This window comes from Schistocerca americana, chromosome X, assembly GCF_021461395.2.
Source record: "Schistocerca americana isolate TAMUIC-IGC-003095 chromosome X, iqSchAmer2.1, whole genome shotgun sequence".
NCBI lineage: Eukaryota > Metazoa > Arthropoda > Insecta > Orthoptera > Acrididae > Schistocerca > Schistocerca americana.
In genome coordinates, this window is record NC_060130.1 from 816,004,668 (window position 1) to 816,030,707 (window position 26,040).

Consider the following 26,040-nt stretch of genomic DNA (forward strand, 5'->3'; position numbering starts at 1 on the left):
TAATTAAAGAGTGAGATTTCTACTGTAGACTTATCAAAATCTTGATCTGCGACTGGCTGTCTGTAGTCGGTTTTGATAAATACAAGACTGTTTTGGTGTTTGGGAATAATTTCCTGATAAAATTTTGTTGCATTTTTCCAACACTGGAAAGTCTGTGGAAGTGCTAATTTCATAATGATATAGATAAATCTGTGTTCCTTCCAGTTACTCATTCCTGTTTAAATCGTATTATCTGATTGTAAGTATCAGGGCACCTATTGGTAAATGTTAATATGAGGTGTGTCAACTCTTCGCCTTTATGACATCTTGAACTCTGCTCCCGACACTTTCAGTAAGGTGTCTAAATGTCTGTGGAGGAAGAGCAGCCCATGCTGATGTGTTATCTATAGCTTGTGATGCCTTTCACATCATTGATATAATTTCTCTGGCTTGAATCAGTACAGAAGTTAAACTTTGATAAAATATATTAGTGATTGACATTACTGTGGGTAAAGTGGGAGGGTCCAGCAGTTGTCCATTTGCTGCCCTCAGGGCCCCTGAGCTCACTGTGTTGCCTCTTATATTGGGGTCACATGTAGCGTTGTCAGGTACAGTGGGGGGATCAGTATAAGTTTGCACTGTGTTGCCTTGAGGCTGGGAGTACACAAATGGAATCTGTGCAGATAGGCTGGTAGCCATGATAAGATCAGACAAGAAGGAAATGGAGAGCCAAATACTGAGGAATGTTAAGTTATTTGTTGTCATTTTTGTATAAATGAAACAGTGCTACTTCCAAAGTTAGGTTTTTGGTAAATATTTTACAGTTGCCAGTCGATTTCAATCACTGTGTGACTATCATCAGTGCTATTGTTAAAGCCCTAGCCCAGTTGATTTTGTACCTTCGGTCTGACTAGTATGTTTGTTTGATATGTACAGATATTACAGTTTTACTGCTTGTGTTTATAAGTCCACAGGGCTTTAATACTAGCACAAATAATGGTCACACAATGATCGAAATCAGAATTTTGTGCACTATATTCACATTTTCTTACATCTCTATAATTATGTAAGTATTTTATTCAATTTTCCCTTGTGGATTACACTATATCTGTACGACTCATGTTGGTTCAGATATGTATGTGTTGTCATGCATGAGAAGTTGGATGTGTAATGATATAACAGCATTTTAAGTGTCTGTATTCCATTTCCCTCCATGCATCTTATGAATTTCATACTGTTTGCTTTTTCAGCGTGAAGTAAACACATCAGAATTGATAATGATTGATCGGATGTTTGTGGCAGAGGAACATAATATTCTGGAGAAGCTAAAGGAAGAGGAACAGAGGGCAAAAGGTATTAAGCAATCTATAAACATTATGAGTTAGATTACATATTGTAGGAAACAATAGTTTTTATTCTTTAGGAAGGGATAGATAATTTCCTCACCCTCACCCTCTCTCTCTCTCTCTCTCTCTCTCTCTCTCTCTCTCTCTCTCTCTCTCTCACACACACACACACACACACACACACACACACACACACACACACACACAAAGAACACAGTCACCACTCACTCACATAGTTTCACCCACACAGCTATTATTGCTCACTTCAAAACAGAGCAGAAACATTCAAATTGCTAAATCTCACCCATACCAATTTCTTCTCATTTCCTACTCCCCAACTGCTTCTAAATCATCTTGCTGCGTCTTCTGTTGTCACAGACCTCCAACTGCAAATCATTTTCATTATGCCTTTACTTTAATAACTCATCTGCTAACAACACTGCCTGTGTTGCTGACAGGTGTTATGGTAAATCATTTATAAAAATTAAGAGCATTATTAGGATCAAAGACGGAGTCTTTAGATACTCCAGAACTAACTTTCCTCTATTCTGAAACATAACTTTTACTTTCATGACATATTTTCTAACGACTGTTGCTTGGCAGAAAGATATGACAGACAAGTTATGGATAGTGCCATGAATACCATGTTTGTATAATTTCCTAAGCAGCGGAAGATGATTATCGATCAGCTCAAAGGTATAAATAAATCTAAAAACAGCCCACTGTTAAATTTATCTTTGTGTGTAACAGTAAGGATTTGCTGCAAGTTGCAGAAAGCTTTGTCAGTAGATTTATTTTACCTAACTTTGAGCAGTAAGTAGACATCCATTAGTCCAGCATCAAACAGTCCGAAACACCCAATGGTCGGGTCCCATCCCAGGTTCGGAGCCACTTGGAAGTGTCCACTTATGCTGCTTTTAGACACAGTCAGCATTTTTGGAATGAATTGAAAGCATTCAGACTTCACATGGCTGGTCTCAGTTGTCATCACACACAGGTTAAGTTCATTGTTTTTATCGCAAGCAATGTTTCCCATTTTTTCCTTGCAGACTATGATTCATTTTACACAAGGCGTATATTCGGTGGGACAACCATGAAATCCAGGAAGAACCCAGAATTTTTTTCATCTTGGAAAAATTTGGGATTTTTTTAATTCCAGGTATTTTTTGTTGCTTCAGTTTTCCACTGAATTTTTGTAATTTTAATTGGTAAGAACTGATACTTCAGCGAAGGATTTTACTTTATCCTGCTACTGCAGAATAATACTGCAGCAATAAAACAAAAACAAGATAACAACACCAAAATAGAGCTTTAGTTGCAAAAGAAATGTGCCATTTACAACAACAAACAGGATGTATATGCTCTGGGAAATCCGGGAAGAACCTGAGACACTTTTCATCTGGGAGAAAACTGGGAAAAACCTGGGAATTTTTAAGAATTCCGGGAATTTTTCATTGGTTTAGTTTTCAGTTAAATTTTGTAGCTTTTACTGGTAAGAACTGATACTCTAACAAAGAATTACACTTTAGCCCGTTACCGCAATATAATACTGCAGCAATAAAACATATACGAGGAAAAGAAATAGATATAACTTAAGTTGCAAAGGAAATGCGCCTTTTACAGCAACAAAACACAGCACACACACAAGTGTCTGCCAACAGCAAAATGTGTCAAAGGCTTTATGACGAAGACTATGCAATACTTCATAACAACATACTGTTTCTGATGGGCGTTATGGCACAGCGGTTAACTTTAGGTTCATTTGAGCAGTTGCCAGTGGGCGTCTGCGCATGCGCAGTTCAGTCGCGTATGAACAGTACCTTGTCCCGCGTCTGGCTACTTCAAGTGCGACTGTTAGCTGTATCGAGATAACTAGACACGAGTGGTATCGACAGTATCAACAAGCAGCCAGATTGTACCTGGAAACATTTTTCTGACACACCCAAGCTGCCAGATTTGTGCATGCACAAAGCAATCTGAGTTGTAGTGGGATGAGGGGTAGTCTCAACGTGAACCGTGTTTACGTTTGCTGTTTCCTCTTGGTTTACAGCCCTCAAGAACAAAACGGATTTCTGTGGCCGGTAGCAATGAAGAGAATTAAAATCTTTACATAATTATGGAAGGCTAAAATATTGTCACGTATAAGAAAGTGTAATTAGATGAATGACGAACACAAACTTCACTTAACAAATGTTTTTTCAGCTCTTGCACATGCAAGAGCACAGAGCGAACTGCCTTTGGCCAGAACACACAGAGTATATATATACAATGATCCTTAACATTTGTGGATACTTCTAAACTTGTTTTGTCCAGGTGAATTTTGAACTCGCGACCATCCATGCAACAGTTTAGTACCATAACGACTACACCACGGAGCTGATCAGCTTCTTCTGTGACATTGCTCCCTCCTTAAGAGAACAGCATCTCGGTGTTACGTCCTCCTAGTCCGGGAACGAGTCATCGGTCCTGCATACTCTGACTCCTGATGACTGATTCTCGCCCTGGTGGTGATTTTCTTAGAAGTTCTTTTGCTACTATGCTCTTAGTTACCTTTCCGCTTGTTGCCTTTCGCTGGAGCTACGAATTTATCGTGGGTTGCAGGATCCTTATAGGGCTTCATTCGAAGGACGTGGACTGTATCTCTGACCTTTCGTCGTCTTGTGTCGGGGTCGAAATCTTCAGCTTCATAAGTAACATCAGAGAACTGTCTTACAACCTTATAAGGTCCAAAGTAGCGCCTGAACAACTTCTCAGAGAGACCAACCTTCCGAACAGGAGTGAAGATCCAGATGAGGTCACCAGGCCAGTAGATAACAGGCCAGTGGTTTGTGTCGTACCTTCGGTGATCATTTCCTTGAGGCTGCAGCGTGCAGAGTCAAGCTAACTGCCGAGCCTCCTCAGCTCTGGTTAACACCTGGCCTACGTAGTCATCATCCACGTCATCAGGATGTAACGGAAATACAGAGTCCATCATCATAGTCACCTCAAGCACATGCACCAGGACAAATGGCGTAAATCCTGTGGTGTCTTGTTTGGCAGTGTTATAGGCAAACATCACAAAAGGTAGCATCTCACCCTATTGCTCTTCTCAACATTGAAGAACATTGATAGCATGTCGGCCAAGGTCTTATTAAGGCGTTCAGTAAGCCCTTTAGTTTGCAGATGGTAGGCAGTCGTCGTGTGATGAGTAACGTTGCACCAACGGTTTATCTGTGTCACAAGATTCGACTGAAAAACTTTCCCTCGATCCGTAATTAATGACCTTGGGGCACTGTGTTTTAATACAATGTCTTCCATGATGAATTTGGCTGCCTCGAACGCTTTGGCGGTTTCCACGGCACCGAGCGAGGTGGCGCAGTGGTTAGCACACTGGACTCGCTTTCGGGAGGACGACGGTTCAATCCCGTCTCCGGCCATCCTGATTTAGGTTTTCCGTGATTTCCCTAAATCGCTTCAGGCAAATGCCGGGATGGTTCCTTTGAAAGGGCACGGCCGATTTCCGTCCCCATCCTTCCCTCACCCGAGCTTGCGCTCAGTCTCTAATGACCTCGTTGTCGACGGGACGTTAAACACTAATATCCTCCTCCTCCTGTTTCCACGGCTTTTGTAATGGCATAGCATGTCAGGTAATCAGTGCAAACAATAATCCGTCTATTGCCACTAGCAGACATTGAAAATCATCCGAGGAGGTCAATCCTAACACACTGGAAAGGCGTTTCGGCTGGTGGAATTGGTGTGAGCCAGGTGGTTTCTGAGGAACTGCCTTTCTCCTCAGGGACTCTCGACAGTGCGACAAATAGTGATGGACACTCCTAAATAAACCTGGCCAGAAAAATTTCTTGCGGGTTATATCGTATGTCTTGATAAATCCTAGATGTCCGGCCTCAGGTGTCATGGAATTTCTGTATAACATCTAAGTGCACGTGTTTAGGAATCACTGCTAGCCACGTCTTTCCAAATGGATCAAAGATTTTCTTGCAAAGTAATCCATTAATTACCTTAAATTGTCCTTTCACATCCTCTGACCGATTTAAGGCAAGCATAATTTGAGATCTTAGCGTCCTTCTGCTCAGCAGAGAGATCCTGGAGTGCAGCGAGATGGTCACTATCTTCATCGAAGTCTTGATAGTCATGCACAGGGTTTCTTGAGAGATAGTCGGCATCTTGGTGTTTTCTTCCACTTTTGTACACTATGGTAATGTCATACTCATGAAGACGTAGTGCCCACCTGGTGAGTTGTCCTGTTGGATCCTTAAGACCTGTCAACCAACAAAGTAAATGATGGTCTGTAACAACTGTGAATGGCCTTCTTTGGAGATACTGTTGAAATTTGCACATGGCCCAGATCATTCTCTTTCTGTAGTTGAGTAGTTTTTCTCGGCTTTTGTAAGTGTCCTAGAAGCATAGGCTATAACTTTCTCTTTTCCATCTGAAATTTGCACCAGAACAGCACCAATCCCATACCCACTGGCATCTGTGTGTAGTTCTGTAGGTGCTCTCTCATCATACAGACCAAGTACAGGGTCAGTCATCAGAGCTTTTCGCAGCACATCGAAAGAATTTTGTTGAGCAGCACCTCAGATAAATTTAGCATCAGCTTTTAACAACTCTTGAAGTGGCCTGCCTTTGATTCAGAAGTCTTTGATAAAACGACGGTAATAAGAACATTACCCGAGGAAGCTTCTCACATCTCTAATACTTTTAGGAATCAGGAATTTTGTTATAGATCTCACCTTTTCAGGATCTGGCCGCACACCTTTGTTTGACACAAGTTGTCGAAGTACTTTGATTTATTTTGCTCCAAAGAGACACTTTCTTGGCTAAAGTTTCAGTCCGCCTTGTTGGAGTCACTTAATAACGGCCCTCACTCTTTTTATATGTTCATCAAATGTCTCTGGAGGACACTATAATGTCATCTAAATAACAAAGACACATTGTTCACTTCAGGTGACTTAGAAGATTATCCATCATCCATTCAAAAGTTCCTGGTGCATTACAAAAACCAAACGGCATTACCTTAAACTCATACAGGCCCTCAGGGGTGCTGAATGCAGTTTTCTCACGATCAGCCTTATCTACTTCGATTTGCCAGTATCCCCTGTACATGTTCATGGTTGAGAAAAACTTAGCCCCCTTCAGACAATCTAAAGTATCATCAATTTGTGGAAGAGAGTAAATGTCCTTTTTAGCTATCTTATTAAACTTCATGTAATCAACACAAAAGCGCCAACTGCCATCCTTCTTCCTGATAAGGACCACTGGTGACTACCATGGGCTCTGCGAACGCTGAATGATGTGATTCTTCATCATTTTCTCTACCTCATCGCGAATTATTCGACGTTCCGGTGCTGACACACGGTATGCTGTCTGGGTTATTGGTTGATGGTCTCCAGTGCTAGTCTGGTGCTTCACCTTCGATTTGTCTAGTTTGCTCTTCACCTGTGGATTGAAGCATTCAGAGAATTCTTGAAGAGTGGCAAGTAGCTTGTCCTGTTGGTCCTTAGCGAGATCTGGTGGTAGTCGAGCTAGAAGATCTTGTCTCGTAGTGGTTGCGCTAATTTTGCCAACAGACTCGGCATGGGAGGTTTCTATGACACTCAGCCGTTTTTCAATTAATGGCTCAGCATTTGCTATGCACATGCGCCTTGGAAGGATCTGCTGTTTTTGGCGACAGTTACCTACCCAAAACTCACCAAATCCGTTCTTAAGCGAGATGACAGAGGCTGGGATGAACAAGTTATTCTTCAGTGAAATGCTTCTCTTACATTCCACTACAAGATCCATGGGTTTATGGATGGCATGACATGTAACAGTTACCTTTCTAGTGCTGACTGCAGGAGTGATCACTTCATCCAGCACAAATAGTTTCCACACCCTTGGATCCGCCTGTTCCTATCCACGGTTTCTCATCTCATCTAGCATAATCTTCGAGCGACCACAATCTATAATTGACTGAGAAGCTTTCAAAAAGTCCCATCGTATTTCCTTTTAGCCACCTTCAGTAGAGATATTTTGTTGTTGACAAATACAGTTTTCTGCAACTGGTGATGGTACTTCTCCGAAATGACTGAGTATGATGATCCAGAGTCCGCAAGAGCTTGGGCTGTTTGGCCCTCCATGAGGGTATCAACATAGTTTTCTATCATTTTTGTAGTGATTGACGGCAGAGGATATTTCTTTTCGGCAGCCTCACCTCCAAGGAAGGTCGCACCCTTTAGTTTTCCTGGTTGCAGCAGCTAGGTGATCGGCTGGAGCTCCTAAACGGCGATGGAGACTTTGATTGGCGTGTTGGGGAACGTCTTCTCTAGTGGCTGGCTTGTGGCGATGGTGACCTACATCATTCTGCACTCACATCTTATTGTTCATCTTCGTCATCCCAGAGTTGACGTCAGCTAAGATCTTCTGGCACGGCCGTCATCAAATATCCGCCGCCTTTCTCGAGAACAGTGCACCACATGTCCCAGTCGTCCACAGTGGAAACATACTGGTTGGTTATCCTAGGTCCTCTAGATGTCAGTCTTCTTTGGTGCCCAAACAGGTTCCTCGTGTGGCATTGTAGGAACGTAACTCCGCCTGGGTCTCAACTTTTTCACTGTTTTAAAGGGAAATGAAGGACAAGAGATTGGGTTCAATTTTTTTTTCTACTTCCTCCTTTATGACCTCTTGAAGCATCTCTGTTTTTTGCTCACCGTGCAGTCCAAGTGCCTTCTGAACTTCCTCTCTCACTATCTGACGAAGAACACTTGTGAAATCAGTTGCTTCCTCCATCACATACATCGATACAATGTTTGGAAGTCAAACTTCTTGCGTGTAATTCTTTTTTTGATGCATTGTCTCGATATACTGGCACCATTTTATGAATTCGTCTGCTGTTGAAACTTCCTTCAGGAGTAGAGCTTGATACATATCCTCAGCAAAACCCATCATGAGATGTGCAACCTTATCTTCTATCTTCCTCCTTCATTCTAGGATCCACTATTTTACACAGCTCCAAGACGTCTTGAATGTATGATGCTGTAGTTTCTCCTGGACACAGTGCCCAGCACTTCAATTTATCTTCAGCCTCGCAATTCTCTCATTGTGTGTCACCGAAATACTTGCACAGTTGTGTGATGTATCAAACTGCAACACATGCATAAAAAGACAAATGTTATATGTGAAAGCTTAGCTTTTCTTGTTGCTACACTATGTACATTAATTTAAACCATCAACTTTTCCTATTTGTGTGTTCGAACAACTTAACAGTGATGTTACTATAGGCTGACTACATCACGTGTCCTGTGCTCTGAATCACTATTTTTACATGCGACTCATCTTCCGAAAGACGAAAACCAAGTTTCAGAAACTGGTTTTCACTGTCGTGTTTGTACGTTAAGGTCTGAAGTTGATTTGCTCGCGCAGTTAACTACGGCACCTGTAAAACAGCTATTTAGTCAGCACAATCGCTATTTCTCTTCAATTAGACTAGTTGTAAATAGTGAATCTAAATTTTTGCTTATTGTTCACTCTACAAAAAGCAACTCTGTCCATATTACCTGAACATTTTTAAAAATAAAATGAAGCCTGAGAGCCCAAGCACGTTTCAAAACCAGTTGTGTTTACATGGGAGCGAAAATCGACTGCAGGATTGGAGAACAGACAACCAGAAGTGGATTTCCAAATCGGTTTTGAAATGTTTACATGACCACGCAGAATCGGTACTTGGAGATCAATTTACTAAATACAGTTTTCAGAGCCCCATGTAAACGCAATAAATATCTTCTATCATTGGCTGGCGAGATCAAATGACATGAGCTATGATTGGCTAACAAAAGCACCTCACGATTTCAATGCTTTGGAAACTAATGTTCTGTGTTTATTGAAATTCGACTATATACTTTCGTAATACAAAAATATGCAGCATACATGTTGCTGCACATCAGAGATCTTTCCAAAACACATTTTTTTTCTGATGTTCGTTTCCTAAAGTGGCGGGAGGTTCTACATCGGTGTATAAAACCTTAACCATTCAAAGGATTGATCAGTTTTACGATCCCGAGGGAAGGTATATTGTCACTTAACACGGAAAAAGCGTATTTTGGCCCGGGAGAAAGTGTATTTTTTAACCGGGAAATCAGGAAAAACCCGGGAATGTTTTTTCCTTTTCCACCTATACACCCTGAACAAAAAACAGTGCACACACAAGTATCAAAGGCTTTAGAACGAAGACTGTGCTATACTTCATAACTGTTTTCAATGAGTGTGATGTCAAAAATGTTTACTGTCCTGATATGTCATGGGAAAATGTAGCGAATGGCGGTTTGAGAAGTGTTACTTTCAAAGTAAATTTCTATTTATGCAAGATGAATTACACTATGTGTGAGAATGTGCGGTGAGTTTCTTAAATCACAGTGTGTTTGAATGTCATTCAAAACTTAAAACTTAAATACCTTGAGGACCAGCCACTTAGAAACAATTTTGGGCGCAGAACACGAACCATTTATGCCATTCTTTAAAATTTTTGTGGTGTATTGCTATTTGATACATCTTAAACGGCAACACATGCTATAAAATACCAAGCTTCAAGGTCAGTTTTTCATGTTTATTTTAGTTCTTTCATAGATTACAAATTATGCAGTAATGATGCAAAAATTATCCTTAAAAAAAGGTTCGAGTTCAGTTCTTGAGAAATTTCACACAGTTGGTTGGTTGATTAAAGGGAGGAAACCAAACAGTGAGGTTATTGGTCCCATCGGATTAGGGAAGGATGGGGAAGGAAGTCGGCTGTACACTTTCACATGTAATTGACTTTTCTATGGAAAAATGCTTGCTGTAACATTTATTCAACCAGGTAACCCACAAAATGTTTGGTGCACAGTAGTGAAATTTGTAATCGTGTTTGTCAGAGATATTCAGCTGATGATGCAATGTAAGATGTGCTGTTAGGATCCTGCCTGATCGCATTCTCAGAAAAAACAGCAAACAAATTTTGATGACCAATATTTAATGCAAAAGCTTAGCTTTTCTTTTAGCTACACTGTATATATGTATATAAATTGAAACCATTAATTTTTCCTAGTTGTGTGTTCACGCTACTAAAGTGAAGTTGCTATTGGCAGAGTACATCACATGTCCAATGTTCTGAATATTTGCTGTCATTGGCTGGCAATATCATGACATGAACTATGATTATCTGAGAAAAGCGCATCAGAATCTCAATTTCAGTGATTCAGAAACTACCATACTGTACTTGGCAGAATTTGCATTTATACCTTCATAATACTAAAATATGTAGTGTACATGTTGCTGCGCATTAAAGATGTTTCCGAAATGTGTTGTTTTTTGCTGGGTTTAATTTCCTAAAGTTCCAGAAAGTTCTACGCTGGTGTAGAAAACCTTTACCATGTAAAGGATTGATAAGAATCTTGTTTCTTAACACAGAAAAAAAATGCCCTTTCATCCAGGGTATAGTTTATTTGCACCCGGGAAAAAACTGTGTTTTTAACCGGGAAATCTGGGGAAAAAATCTAGAAAATCTCCCCCCTTTTCCTTGTGTGTTAACCTGTGTGATGTGAAGCTGTATGTCCCGTCACCCATAAAATGTTTTTGATTGTTTTGCACACACTATGCAGTGAATGTGGACACCCGCTCCATGAGGGAAACCCTTGTCTTCTGTATTAATTGTCACGACCATCACTCATTACGCTTGCCAGATTGTCTGGTTTATAAGAAGGAGAAGAGATACAGGAAATAAAAGCCCCTTGATCGTTTATCCTACACTGAGGCTCATCAGATATATGGCCATCTTCATATTGTGTCTGTGGTATCTAACTTTTGTCTCTGTCACATCTTTTCAGCCTCTTCAGTACCCTAGTCCTGCCCCCTCTCCTGTCTCACTCTTCTGCGGCTCTCACACCATCCCCTCCGGGTACCACTCCCCTTACCTCGTTGGAGAAGTTCCCCTTTTTCAGCATCTGCCGGTGATGGGTGCCCCTCTAAGGAGCCACCACCCCCAACATCTCTCTGACTGGAGGCCTGCTGCCATAAGCCAGCTGTGGGACCCACAGTCCTTGTGACCCAAGGTTACCCACTCTTTCTCCCAGTTCCAGATCTTGCTGAAGCCTGTTCTCTCTCCAGGCCCTGCCCTCCTTGACCTACAAAAGAGGAGGAGGAGGAAGAGAAGAAGAAACACAAAAACAAAAGTCCTTGGACAAGGCCCTGTGGTGCCCCCGGAGGTATCATCTGCCCCCTTGCAACCTGAATCAGACCTCCTGTTTATACATGTACATATTCCTTGTTAGTGGTGGATGGTGACCATTGCTTGTGTCGTCCTCCAGGAATCTTGTTTTGCTGATGCTCACTCTCCAATCGTTCGTGGGTTCCGCACTTTCTGTCAGAAGCATGTTGGCCATTTGAGGTCTTCGGGTGGTGTCTGCATGTTGGCCTATACAGACGTTGTTGGTACATGGCTTCCCCCTTCATATAATATTGGAAGCAATTTTTGTCCAGGTTCTCTTGAACTCTGGTCATTGTTTACAATCTCTGTCTCCTTCCTGACAGACCACCTACACCCCTTCCTGACAGACCACCTACACCCACTGCCCTAACTTCCTACCCCCCTCTCAGTGGGCTCCTTTCACTTCCGGCTGATCCTGTGGTGGAGCACTGCCTTAGCCATCACCATCTGTGATCACCGTTGGGCCTTGCAATGCCTTAAGTGGCATCCGTCCTCCACCAATCTTCTTACCTTTAAATGTCTTTGTGTCAGTGCACATTACTTAACCAAACAGAGCAAGTTGGTGTATTGTCAACGCTTTGTTTCCTCCTCGGGTTCTTCTGTCCCTTTGTAACAGTTGTGGACTGCACTATGTACCCTCCATAGCTCCAGTGGCAGTCTTCCATCCAAGGGTTTGTCTTTCTGGATGACCTTTATAGGGTCCATCAGTTCTTGCGCAGTACCTTGCGGCCCATTTTGTGACGGCATCGGTATCAGCCTCCTATCCAGCTCCCTTCCTCCTCCAGGAACAGCGGGCTGAAGCTTCGCACTTATGTTTTATCCCTGGTCGTGCAGAACCCTTCTTCTAGCCTTCTCCTCTTCTCACAATTCAGCCCCTGGCCCCCAATACCCTTCATAACCAGTTGCTTCAATGCCTCAGTCTTCCACAACGACAGTATCTCCTCCGGGTGTTCAACCGTGCTTGGCTGCAAGGCGTTTTTCCATCTCAGTGAAGGGACAGTATTATGGTTCCTGTTCTTAAGCCCAGTAAAAATCTGTCATCCCTAGATAATTACTGGCCAATCAGTCTGACCAACATCCCCTTTAAGTTACACTACTGGCCATTAAAATTGCTACACCAAGAAGAAATGCAGATGATAAACAGGTATTCATTGGACAAATATATTGTACTAGAACTGACATGTGATTACATTTTCGCGCAATTTGAGTGACGCCTGGGCATTGAGTCAAACAGAGCTTGGATGGCGTGTACAGGTACAGCTGCCCATGCAGCTTCAGCACGATACCACAGTTCATCAAGAGTAGTGACTGGCGTATTGTGACGAGCCAGTTGCTCGGCCACCATTGACCAGACGTTTTCAATTGGTGAGAGATCTGGAGAATGTGCTGGCCAGGGCAACGGTCGAACATTTTCTGTGTCCAGAAAGGCCCGTACAGGACATGCAACATGCGGTCGTGCATTATCCTGCTGAAATGTAGGATTTTGCAGGGATCGAATGAAGGGTAGACCCACGGGTCTTAACACATCTGAAATGTAACGTCCACTGTTCAAAGTGCCGTCAATGTGAACAAGAGGTGACCGAGATGTGTAACCATTGGCACCCCAAACCATCACGCCAGGTGATACGCCAGTATGGTGATGATGAATACACGCTTCCAATGTGTGTTCACCGTGATGTCACTAAACACGGATGCGACCATCATGATGCTGTAAACAGAACCTGGATTCATCCGAGAAAATGATGTTTTGCCATTCGTGCACCTAGGTTCGTCGTCAAGTACACTATCGCAGGCGCTCCTGTCTGTGATGCAGTGTCAAGGGTAACCGCAGCCATGGTCTCCGAGCTGTTAGTCCATGCTGCTGCAAACGTCGTTGAACTGTTCGTGCAGATGATTGTTGTCTTGCAAACGTCCCCATCTGTTGACTCAGGGATCGAGACGTGGCTGCACGATCCGTTACAGCAATGCGGATCATGCGGATGAGATGCCTGTCATCTCGACTGCTAGTGATATGAGGCCGTTGGGATCCAGCACGGCGTTCCGTATTACCCTCCTGAACCCACTGATTCCATATCTGCTAACAGTCATTGGATCTCGACCAATGCGAGTAGCAATGTCGCGATATGATAAACCGCAATCGCGATAGGCTACAATACGACCTTTATCAAAGTCGGAAACGTGATGGTACACATTTCTCCTCCTTACACAAGGCATCACAACAACGTTTCACCAGGCAACGGCAGTCAACTGCTGTTTGTGTATGAGAAATCGGTTGGAAACTTTGCTCATGTCAGCACGTTGTAGGTGTCGCCACTGGCGCCAACCTTGTTTGAATGCTCTGAAAAGTTTATCATTTGCACATCACAGCATCTTCTTCCTGTCGGTTATATTTTGTGTCTGTAGCACGTCATCTTTGTGGTGTAGCAATTTTAATGGCCAGTAGTGTATTTGTATGGATGGTGACCCATCTGCTCTGATCGAATCTCGGGACCATTTATCTACTTATCCGTTTTGTCACCAGAACTTTCCGCGCTTCCCCTGTCGATAGTTTTCTGACTAATGTTGGGATCCCTCCCTGCCCTCTTTCAGTTTGGTAGGCCGAGCTCCTTGTTTCCAATACCATCGCTATCCATTCTTTCCCTGTACGCACCTCTTTTTGCGGCTTTCAAATGTCACCCACCCACTGCCCGACCTCGGGTGGCTTTACTGGTTGGGCTCTGCCTTGCTTCTCTCTGCTGCAATTGCCACCTTCCTTCTTTGTCCTGTTTCCCATGTTCTCTCTGAAACACCCCCACTCCCCCTCCTTGGTTATTTCCTTGGTCCAGAATTCTGATGGATCTGTTCCAGTGTCCAAAAGTCTCCATTGCCGCAGTGGTTCTGTTGTTTGTTCCACCCACTCTTACAGGAGATTTGGGATGCTATTTGTTTTTTTACAGTGACAGCTCTCAATCTGCTGATCATGTGGGATATGCCTTCATGTCTTCTGTTGGCACAGAACACTATCTCTTGCCTTCCATGTGTGGGATGTTTACTGCAAAACTGATGACAATCTATTAGGCCGTCTACTTTATTAAACAGTCCTCCTTCACCCAGGTTTTGGTATGCATGGGCTCGATGAGTGGTTTTCAGGCAGTTGCCCAGTGTTTTTTCCAGACTCCCCTTGGTCTCTTCAATCTGTGACCTCAGTTGTGGCCCACCCCACTGTCTGATAATCTTTATGTGATCGTGGGGACTCCCACCACATGCCATTCTCCCCCCCCCCCCACTTCCCCCCCCCCCCACAACCCCCCCCCCCCCCCCCCCCCCCCGCCCCCTCTCCCAGTGGGAATATACCATCCTCTGTCTTCTTTGTATCAGTCATACCAGGTTGATCCCTGATTTTTTACTCCGTAATGAGGCCTGCCCTCCGCTCCCCTTGTAGTTGCAGGGCCCCTGTCATGAAGATCCATATTTTGCTAGACTGCCTTTGCCTTTTGGCCCTTCGCACTAATAATGCCCTCCCATCTTTCTTGTTTCGGATGTTAGTGGATGACGGTCTTATGGCTATGTCTGTCCTATGTTAATTGGAGTCCCTCGGTTAACATTGGCGTTTGTTTGGGAGGCTTTTGGCCTTGCTTCCACACAAGCCACGTTCTTCTCCTCTTTTCCACATTTTGTCTGGTCTTTTTTATGATTTTGTTTCCTGTTTTCTTTGTCTTCTTCCCCTGGTGTTTGGCCCATTGCCATGATCACGGTATGGTATGGTATGGTGTGGCGATCGGGACGGGTTGGCGGCAGTGCTGGTGCTTCATCAAGCATAGCACCTTTGGCCCCCAACCATCCAACAAATATTCTTCTTAATCCAACTGTGCATCTTTTTCTGCAATGACAGTGAAAAAAACTCAGTGCTTCAAAAGACCGCTGTCACTGTTTTTGTTAAATGATATGATAATTTATTTTATGGACTTTTCTAAAATAGCTTCATTCTGACATATTTTTTACATGGATGTGCTATGTACGAGGGCCGTTCAGAAAGTAACCTCCGGTTGATTTAAAAAAATACACCAAGTTAAATAAAAATATTTTAATATATACATCTTACAACTACATATTTGCACTATTTTTCTACATAGTCTCCATAGTGATTGAGGCACTTATCGTATCTCTTCACAAGCTTTGAAATTCCTTCTGCATAAAAATCACCCGCTTGTGCCTGGAGCCAGCCTGTGACCACATCTTTGAGCTCTTCGTCGTCATCAAACCGCTGTGACCCGAGCCATTTCTTCAAATGCATGAAGAGGTGATAATCACTTGGCACCAGGTCTGGGCTGTAAGGTGGATGGTTGATAACGTCCCACTTGAAGGACTAAAGAAGGGCCGTTGTTCTGCGAGCAGGGTGAGGACGGGCGTTATCATGCAAAAAAACGATACCGGAAGTCAGCATACCACGGCGTTTGTTCTGTATAGCCCGTCGTAACTTTTTTATTGTTTCACAGTACACGTCTTGATTAATGGTCGTACCACGTTCCATGAATTCAACCAACAACACCCCTTTGGCATCCCAAAACACCGTTGCCATCAGTTTTCTGGCAGAAAAATCTTGCGAGGCTTTTCTTGGTTTGGTAGGCGAATTTGAATGTGCCCACATCTTTGATTGTTCTTTTGTCTCAGGGTTCACGTACTTAATCCAGGTTTTGTCACCGGTCACGATTCTGTTTAACAATGGTTCTCCTTCGTCCTCATAACGTGACAGAAAGTCTAATGCAGAGGCCATTCTTTGAGTTTTGTGGTGGTCGGTAAGAATTTTGGGCACCCATCGTGCACAGAACTTACGGTAACCCAATCTTGCTGTCACTATCTCGTACAAGAGAGTCTTAGAAATCTGTGGAAAACCAGTAGACAACTCCGACATTGAGAAACGTCAATTTTCACGAACTTTTGCATCAACTGTCTGAACGAGTTCGTCAGTCACCAATGATGGTCTACCACTCCTCTCTTCATCATGAACGTTTTCTTGTCCACTTTTAAATAAACATACCCATTCACGGACAACTCCTTCACTCATAACTCTTGGTCCGTACACGGCACAAAGCTCACGATGAATAGCTGCTGCAGAATATCCTTTGGCTGTAAAAAACCTTATGACAGCACGCACTTCACATTTGGCGGGGTTTTCTATTGCAGCACACATTTCAAACTGCCACAAAAACTAAACTAGCGCAGGTACGACGTTCACTCGACCACGGCTTGATGCCGACTGACCTGTTGAGCGCGTGAACGCACAGATGGCGTCGCTACTCCCCCCACAACCCGCACTGTGACCAATCGGAGGTTACTTTCTGAACCGCCCTCGTATGATGGACTGCTTTCTTCTATTCTTCAGTGGTGACTTTTCTAATAGCTTTGTTGGTGAGTGCTTGGATTGTAGACAGAGTATTTCTTAAATGATTATTATTGCAACATGACCTTCAATTTAGGTCCATATCAATTCTGCTGGGTCGAAATGGCAGTGATGAAGTGGCAGCCTAATGACTGTGTGTCCGTGTGTGTTTGTCAGCTTGTCAGTTTCATATCTTGTGAACCATTGCTTGTGGAGAGAGATTAGTTCTGTAAGCTCCACCATTTTAAGATTATCATTTACTTTGACATCACTACATATCAGCAACAGATTAGCTAGGAACATCATTAAGAATAATTGCTGCCAGTGCAGGAACATAATGCACAAAACATCTCTCTCGGCTGACCTTGTGCAGCAATCCCCTGTCCAGGAAAGCAGTGTTGAGATTTTCTCCTAACAACATTTTACAGACTTGCCTCTGACATCATTCAGTGATCACAGCATGCAATGCTAATGGCCCCGCAACTGTAAGAAATGAAAACAAACAAAACAATCTTAGCACACAACAAACTATCCTGTAAGGCATCAAACTACCTAAAGCTTGAAGCATAGTGCATAATGCAATATTGTAATGGTGGGGGTGGGAGTTTGGCAACACTACACGGTTGCTGTGTGGATATTGGTCTCGTGAGTGTTGCTGTTCCTCTTGCATGAGCCTCCCCTCACTTCTCCCTTTGTAGCTGTCAATTCTAAAGTAATTTTGAACAGAATAAACCAAATGTTTGTTTCAGTGTTTCTTCCAGAAGCCCAGTTACAACAGAAATTGGTCCAAAAAATCCTTTTCACTATCCATGTTAAATCGCAGTTCCAATATTAATAAAATATGTAATATTTTACACTGACTGTAACTGAAGCGTGTGTTTCTTCCACAAATCCCATAGGCAGCTGCTAATACAAACTTTTGTCTTGTATTCACATTTTGTGTACATGATAGTACCAATGAAAATATTATGTTTGTTCAAAAAAATTCTGGGTAGATAATAAAATTTTACTTCTTTTCAGAAGAACCAGTGACAGCAGATGTAACAGCTTTGAAAACTGAGCCTGCAGTTGATTGCCAGAGCTGCAGGTATCTGAATTCCGATTTAGCTGACATTAGAGATGTGCGAGTAGTCATCCAGGATGTCATGAAAAATGAATCAATAAAGAGAGAGTTGGAAGAAGACAAATTCACTGTCATAAAGAAGGAAAAGTTGGACTTCGATATAGACAGTGATGAAGCGATGCCAGTGGAACAGTCTACATCAGCACTTGTTCCGAAGGTAGATCAGAATTATGATGAATGGGAAGAAATACAAAAGGAGCTAGGAGTATTTTGTCCCACCTCTCAATCTTCGTGTACACTTCAGGAGACCTCTGTTGTTGTAAAATCTGAAGAAAATGAGAATGTCGACAGTTGTTGCCGCCACATTAAAATGGAAGCTGATGATGACGTGTCACACGGATTAAAAAATTTAGATCCGTTGAATTGTAGGACTCCTGAGTACAACAGGACTCATGATAGTGTTCAGAACATTTCTACAGATGCGTTAAAATGTGAACCTAACTCTGAAAATATGGACACAGTGCAAAAGTCCTGTGATAGTGCATCAAATGGTGAACTCTGTGATCTCTATAACCACAATATTCCTAAATCTGTTACTTCAGATACTGAAATTCCAGAAGATCCAAACTGGGAGAAAAAGTTAGGAGTGGTGTCGGGGGGTCTCAAAAGTAGGTGCTCTAGAGAAAGAGTGGCTGGGGAGAGTGAGCCATTGAAGTATTTGAGCCAGTGTGTTGTGAACAATTTAAGTAGTGATGTTGAAGTGCAAAAGAAAGACAGGCGAGATATCTGTGATACCACTGACAGTACCACAACTTTTGTGCACAAAAGAAAACGCCACAAACATGATACTCATTTTGTCAGTGAACGTATTAAAGGACTGTCTAATGTGGTACGTGGAAATAGGAGTTTTTGTGAAAGTGAACAGGAAAATGATGATGAGGACGATGATGATGACGATGATGATGATGATGATGATGAAGACGATGATGATGACGACGATGACGAAGATGATGAGGAGGAAGAGGAGGAGGAGGAGGAGGAGGAGGAGGAGGAGGAAGAAAATGATGCTTTAAATGCTCAAGTACAAAGTGCTATCGATAGCATACTGAATCTGCAACGCTCAGAAGACGGCTACGAATTACCATCTGCGAGTGTTGGTGCCGTGAGTGATGTGAGTGTACTCAACCTGCCGGTAGATGTAAACTCTGAAGAAATAGATCACAAATATTCTAGGAAAGTTGCTGAAGATAAATTATTTTCGGAAGAGAGAAGTACAAAGCTTCTTAAGTGTCAAAAAAGGACTACAGGATCAGTTGTGAATTCTTGTGTTAATTCTCCAGTGTCCATTGAGTATAGTGGTGAAACAGATCCTTTCATAAATAGGAACTCTACCATTGTTATTACTAATGGTGGTGGTATCGAAGAAGACAGCAGTGGAAATGGTGATGCTGCTTTAGATGAGGCTGTAAGAAGTATATTGACATCCTGACCTTTGCAAAGCATGACACAGCCTTTGCTGACCTTTGCAAATGCACCACTGACTTCCATTCTCAGCTCAAATTGGTCAACTTTTTGCTAAGTTGAGTCATTATTTTAGAATAAATTCATTATAATGTACGTTCTTCTATAAAAATGTCATTTAAGCACAAATTCTTCACTATTCTAAAACATAAATCAGTATTTATTTTATTAGTGAAAATTGACCACCTATGATCTGTGAGGAAGTCTGTGACAGGCAGTCAGTCAAGCTTCGTTTAACAGCTCTAAAGTGTAAAACCAATCTTTTGCATAAATATTATGCTCCAGCAATGAAAACCTGCAGGTTTTGTTGTTTTTATTTTATTGGCAATTTGTACATTACTGAACAATATTTAATTTCTGAAAACATATTATGGCTAACGTTTCAAATAATGTCGTCATCTATGCTGGCCATATTTGTGTAGAAAGTATGGTATTACACTGTTTACTTAGATTTGTTTGATTCAACAGGGAAGTTTGTGTGTTTGATAGAGAGAGAGAGAGAGAGAGAGAGAGAGAGAGGTAAACACATGGGTGAACATTAAACTGCACACATTAATGCTGGAACCCATGTTTGCGAATCTGCTCACTGTTTGGCATTTTGTAGCATTGTTATTTCTTATGTGAATGGCAGTTAATAATAAGTTGGTTTTAAAACTTAAGTATTACCGGTGTTCTTGCAGTGGGTGAGAAACATGTTTTATATTTGTTTCCAGAATGTAATCTAGTCATTATCAATAGTTTCATGTGGAGTGATTCCTGAACTTCCAGTAAGACACTGTTACCATAACTGTTTTGTTGCAGTGCTAGTACAGATACAAATGACTGTGTAGGTAGATGTAGATGACACTTCTGGATCAGTTTTTGTCTTCTTTGTTCTTAGGCAGAATATTAGTGCTGAGGTTTTATGAGATTCATACAAAATGTCCATATTGCATGCAATAGAGAATAGTTTCTGTATCTAGAGAAAGTTTGCCTACAGGTTACAGGAACATCAGATGGAATATAGAGTTGGAAGCTGTGTGTCATCACATTCCTTGGTTTTTGCTCTGAGTTTAAGACAATTATAATGAGGAGTACATACATGTGCCATCCAATAGTCACATTTTGGACATACAACATGAGGGTGGTGCTGCAGTGCAGTACTCTACCCCTCCCCTTCAGCATACTGTAATTTGTGGCCTATATGTTGTTTTCAAATAAAGCCACTCAGATATTTTCTTTAAGGTGAATACTCATACATTCATATCAGTTATAAAAAATCATTTTGTAGCTCTATCACAGAAAGAATAATATGGTGTCAAATGATACACAAGAGAATTAAGCAGACTGTCCTTAAGGTAAAAAAACTAACTCTATGCATATATCAGTTATTTGTCCATATTAGTTAAATCACTGTACAGCATAGTCAGCCTGTTCTATCATGCAAAAGTGGCTATTCAAAGGACAGAACATTATAGCCCAAGCTAAGAAGAACCCATCTTTTATTAAGTAAATTGAACATGTATACGTTTTTCTATGCTTTCAAAGGCATAGATTATTTATCTCAACTGCAATCTAATTAATATTGTAAAGTACTGAATATTGTTCTTTTTTGTAATGTAGAGTAGAGAAAATAAATATATCTTTTATTTGTCTAGATCACAATTTATAAAGCATTAGTGGTTTTGATTGTGCTAGCAGTCATCATCGGATCTTACATACAGTATTGAAATTTGGGCAGTGCACTTCTCTGATGTGTCGAGTAAGATGGTGTTTTAAGTTTCTTCTGGTTGACTTAACCCAGATCCAGATGAGTTATGTTCACCACAGGGCTTACTCTCACAACCTTCTGTCACACACATCTGTTCTCTTGTGAAGTGTTTCTGTCATATTGCTCATATGCTTCAGGTTAAGGGTTACATGCTACCTCTACTGTGCCCTGGTTTATACTGTGTGACAACATCGAATTTTGTATAACCCTAAGTTTAACACCAGTGGATGTTTAATTGCTTTATCAGTTCATACCACCACACTGTAAAACATAATCATGGTTGTTTACAATTTACAGTGTGATGGTGTGCTTTGACAGAGTAATTAAATATCTACCAGTGTTAAATCAAGCATTATGCAAAGATCAATAAGAACATGCAAAGCATAGCTTTAGCTGTGCCCTTGTTTATTCTGCGCGACCTCGTTGATCTTTTATACTGCTCGATTTAATGCTGGTAGATATTAAATTGCTTTCTCAACATAAACCAGCGCAATGTAAAATGTAAGCAACCATGGTTACGTTTTACGGTGTGATGTTATGATTTTATAGAATAATTAATCATCCACTAGTGTTAAGTGTAGGGTTATGCAAAAATCAGTGAGGTCACACAGCAAATGCTGCATGTAATCCTGAACCACAAGCACACAAACACTGTGATAGAAATACTTCACATGTTAAAGAGAAAAGATGTTTGTCTCACAAGATTGTGAGAGGAAGCCCTATGGTAAACATAACTCGTATGGATTAAGTGTGTCAGACAAAACAGAGAGCTAGACTTTGGTTTGTGGAGACTGACAAAAAATTTTCATTAAAATTTGATCTTACTCAATACATCAGAGATGTACACTGCCCAAATCTCAACCTTGTATCTAATATGATTACTATCACAACCAGGACCAGTAATATCATTTTATAAACTTGTGATCTAGACAAATAAAAGTTATATAAAAAATTAAAGTACGTGTTCCACATTCTTGATCATGTCAAACATAGTTAGAGTAGTGAAAACATTCAAATGAACTTATAATAGTGGTTCCTTTCTCCTAACTAAGTGGCTATGCAACTGATGGCGAATTCTTTGGATCATTGCTGTGATGATAGTTGCTTATCTTTAAGATATTTAATGATTATTTTTGAAGATGATTCCCTCAAATCGAAAACAAATTATTACAGTTCCTTTGGTGAAGACTCTGGACATGTACTCAGGAGAAGTGAAGCTTAAATCCCTTTCTGTTCATCCTCATTGAGGTTTTGTATTTTTTACGTTAAATCACTTCAAACAAATGTCAAGGTAGTTTTTTAAATGCGACTGTGATGAATTTCTTTCCACTTGCCCAATATGATCTATTTCTCTACTTCTAAAGGCCTAGATGTCAATGGAACATGAAATTTGAACATTCCTTTTGTATATCAAAACCATCAGACATGTTCTGTTACATTATATTCATTATGGGCAAGGGAAAAGTTTCAAAAATATTACTTCTGTCTCCACTGGGTGTTTCCTTAGTAACTGAAATTTTTTTGACAGTTATTGCAGCATTGTTTAAATATATTATGGAGAAAGGTTTCAAGTTCATCCTTAAAACATGTTGCACTTTGAAGGTATCAAGATGGCTTGCATTGTGTTATTTAACTATGGCAGTCAAACATTTAGACCCAAACCTTTGTCCATACTCATTAAATATTTGTCTCCTTTATTGCATTAAAACTAAACATACAGCGTTTTGCCATAGTTTCATAGGGATGACTAGTACCTGTACTCATATGTCAAAAATGTATTTTATTTTATCTTCACTAACTTACTTAAATCCAGAGACAGCTGGTGAATTTTTGCTTTCACCGTTTCATGTCCAGAGTGTATAGTCACACTAATTGTTAAAAACATCTATAGTGACATAATTTTAAATGAGGGAAAGTGTACAAGAGATGAATTTATCCAGTTTTAAATTAATAGCATTGTTTGGCTTAGAACCTGTTGGTTTTGCCTTTGTGTGCTTATGATATACTGTGTCACTCATGGGGAACAAATTTGATGTCCTAACTCATTTTTAGATATTCCTCTGTAGTTGTATTTGTAGCACTGCAACATTCAGTTCACGTAAATGTAAAACTTCATCAGTGTAACAGGCTTGACAGCATCTTCTTCTCAGTATTCAGCAGTCTTTTGCAGGAATGTAGATACTATTAGTACACCACATTCACTCTTTAAGAAAGTGGAGTAATCCAAATGCCAATCACAATTTATGCCGTTCACATTTTTTTAGTCTGTTTATTTACTGTGGTTGCCGATTTTATAGATCTCCCCCCCCCCCCCCCCCTCCTTCCCCAGTAAATTTAGCTACTTATGTTCTCCTCTCTTTGTAATTATTCTTGGAATACTTTCTTATTTTATTTCTTAAATAAAAGAAAATGCTGCAAAATGTCTGGAATCTTTTAAGTACAAAAGTATATGAGGCATTGGCAGAGGAGCCAGAATGATTTATATGTAACACTTACTGCTCCTGAAATTATGTTCTCTGGTTCTGAACAGGAGCTAATATTTATTATATAATAATGTGATGCAAAAGTGTTGTGATTTTTGCTGTGTAATATTGTTACTTAAGTTTATGTATTAAATTCTTTCTTTGCTTTCAAGAAAATGTATTTTCTGATTACACATATTGAAATCAGTAGTAGCCAGTTAAGTGATTGATATTCAGGATTACCAGACCACCGATGTAAAATCTGAGGTAAATGTTTGGAGACTGATGACACTGTTTTTACCTTGTACATTTGTTTGTATATCATGTAGAGAACTGCTACTACATGTGTTTAAGTACCCAGTGTTACATACTGCACAAGAAGTAATCCATGAGGTAATATAATATGTGGTCATTTTTACATTATTTGTTGTATGTAGTTAATGATTTTTCAATGAGAGGCACACTTAATTTTCTGTGGTAAGGAGAAGGTTGCACCATTTTTAATGCACTGTTGTGTTGTTTCATAGTGAAATGATTATGTCTCTATTATAAACTTTGTGATCACAAATATTTAAGACAGGTTATTGTGTAGTATTTTGACTAATTATTTGCTGCTCATAATTCTGCGGTAGTTCAGTTTGTCAGTATGATGGGAGATGAGCCTGTTTATATGTAGAACACTTTTCCCTTCCTAGGTAGTAAGTAGTGGAGGGCATTGGCCTTTCATTATGTAGTAAAAGTGTTGTGTTTCTCCAAATAGTTTGTTTAATATGTGCTGTAGTGCAGAAATATTTATCATAAATAATAAATTTCTCTGAGTGTTCTCACTTTGCAAACTTTTTCAGTTTTTAGTTGAAATTCATTGTTGGTAATGCCATCATATTTGTAAGTGCTTTAACACACTTATTGTGGTAGTAGAGACCACTTCACATAACTAACTTGATTAACAGGCTGTATAGCTAGAATGAAAATGGTGCATCCTCCTAACCAAACCTCTGTTGATTCTAAAATTATTTGTCCCTGCAACATTTAATTTTGTTTGTGGCTGCATATAAAGCAGATAACGGGACACAAATGCACTGCTTAAATAGGCGAGTGTGATTTAGAAATTAGTACTGTATAATGCACAGCCATCCCACTTCTAGAAGTTTAAGACTTTTAATTGATCATTAGTCATCAGCCTTCTTTCAATTACTTCAGTGTAAGTGAGTCCCCTTTCTGTTGGCAGAAGACTGAGATCACTTGCATCAGATATCATTTTGCAAGCTCACTCAAGTGCTTAGAGAAATTGGCTGTACAATGAAATATATTTTTTTCTGGTTCACACTTAATAATCTGATATAATTGTATGAATGTTGTTGTACACTGCAGCAATTCCATGTGTGCATAAATGTAATTGATATAATTATTGGTTCCTATGAAAATTCTGTAAATATAAGATTTGTGGAACATGCCTCGCCAAATTTGAAGCCTAGATAATGTACGGTGTTTTGTATTTCGGGTAACTGCAAGTCCAAGCTAAATGTGTTTATCCACATTGTACATTGGGAACAGTGTAGAAACTGTGTTTTAATTTATGGAACTGGGCATTTGTAGATAGTATTTATTTATTACCTGCCAGTCATTTTTCAGAGTGATAAAACTATTTTACTCAGACTGTAATATTTGTATGTATAATTGTGTGCATATGTATATACTTATATATATATGTATATATATATATACATATATATATATATATAAATAAAAGTTTAGATTTTGGAGTGCCCAGATGCAAATAATTGTGTGTTAATATTTTAAATGTGTTTCTTATACATTTTTTCAATTAAATTAGTAATTACAAGAACTGATAACAGTGTTGGGGTCATACATTTGATCTCTGTTTATTGCTTGGAAATTGTATTATTTAATGTACAAAGTGAGAACATTTTAATCCATGCAAAATATTTATGAAAATAAATAGAGATATCAATGTTGTAGGAATATTTTTACAAAAACTTGAAAAATGTTCATTTATTTTTACTTTCAATAAAACACATGCACCTTTTGATACTTCTCTAATCTTTCTTGAAAGAAATTAATTTTCTCGTGTTTGTAATCCATGTACTATCAGGATTTATATACTTTATTTCTTTTGTGATGTTATTGCTTTAGATTTTGGTAGTTTCTGTGTATGAGTCCAAAAGGGGGGAAGGAAAATGTAAGAAATGTTTTTATTTGTGTTTAAAAGTGCGCACACATTATTTCTGGCAGCAGAATGAAACTAAATTTGGTTGACTGTTAATAACCAGAAATAGCCCAAAGAACAGAGTTGCTTATATTCTCTGATGACTGTAAATTGTGC

At 40.3% G+C, this 26,040-nt stretch overlaps 1 protein-coding gene across 1 annotated transcript in view; it reads left to right on the forward strand.

Moving 5' to 3' along the window:
- LOC124556335 (mucin-5AC-like) overlaps nt 1-25,744 on the forward strand; it is a 341,354-nt gene extending 315,610 nt beyond the window's left edge. Inside the window, exons 17-18 of the mRNA XM_047130305.1 lie at nt 1,230-1,332; nt 17,921-25,744. Coding sequence (XP_046986261.1) covers nt 1,230-1,332; nt 17,921-19,452 — 1,635 coding nt within the window. The 3' untranslated portion in view covers nt 19,453-25,744. The remainder of the gene's footprint in view (nt 1-1,229; nt 1,333-17,920) is intronic.
- The last annotated feature ends 296 nt before the right edge of the window (nt 25,745-26,040 follow it).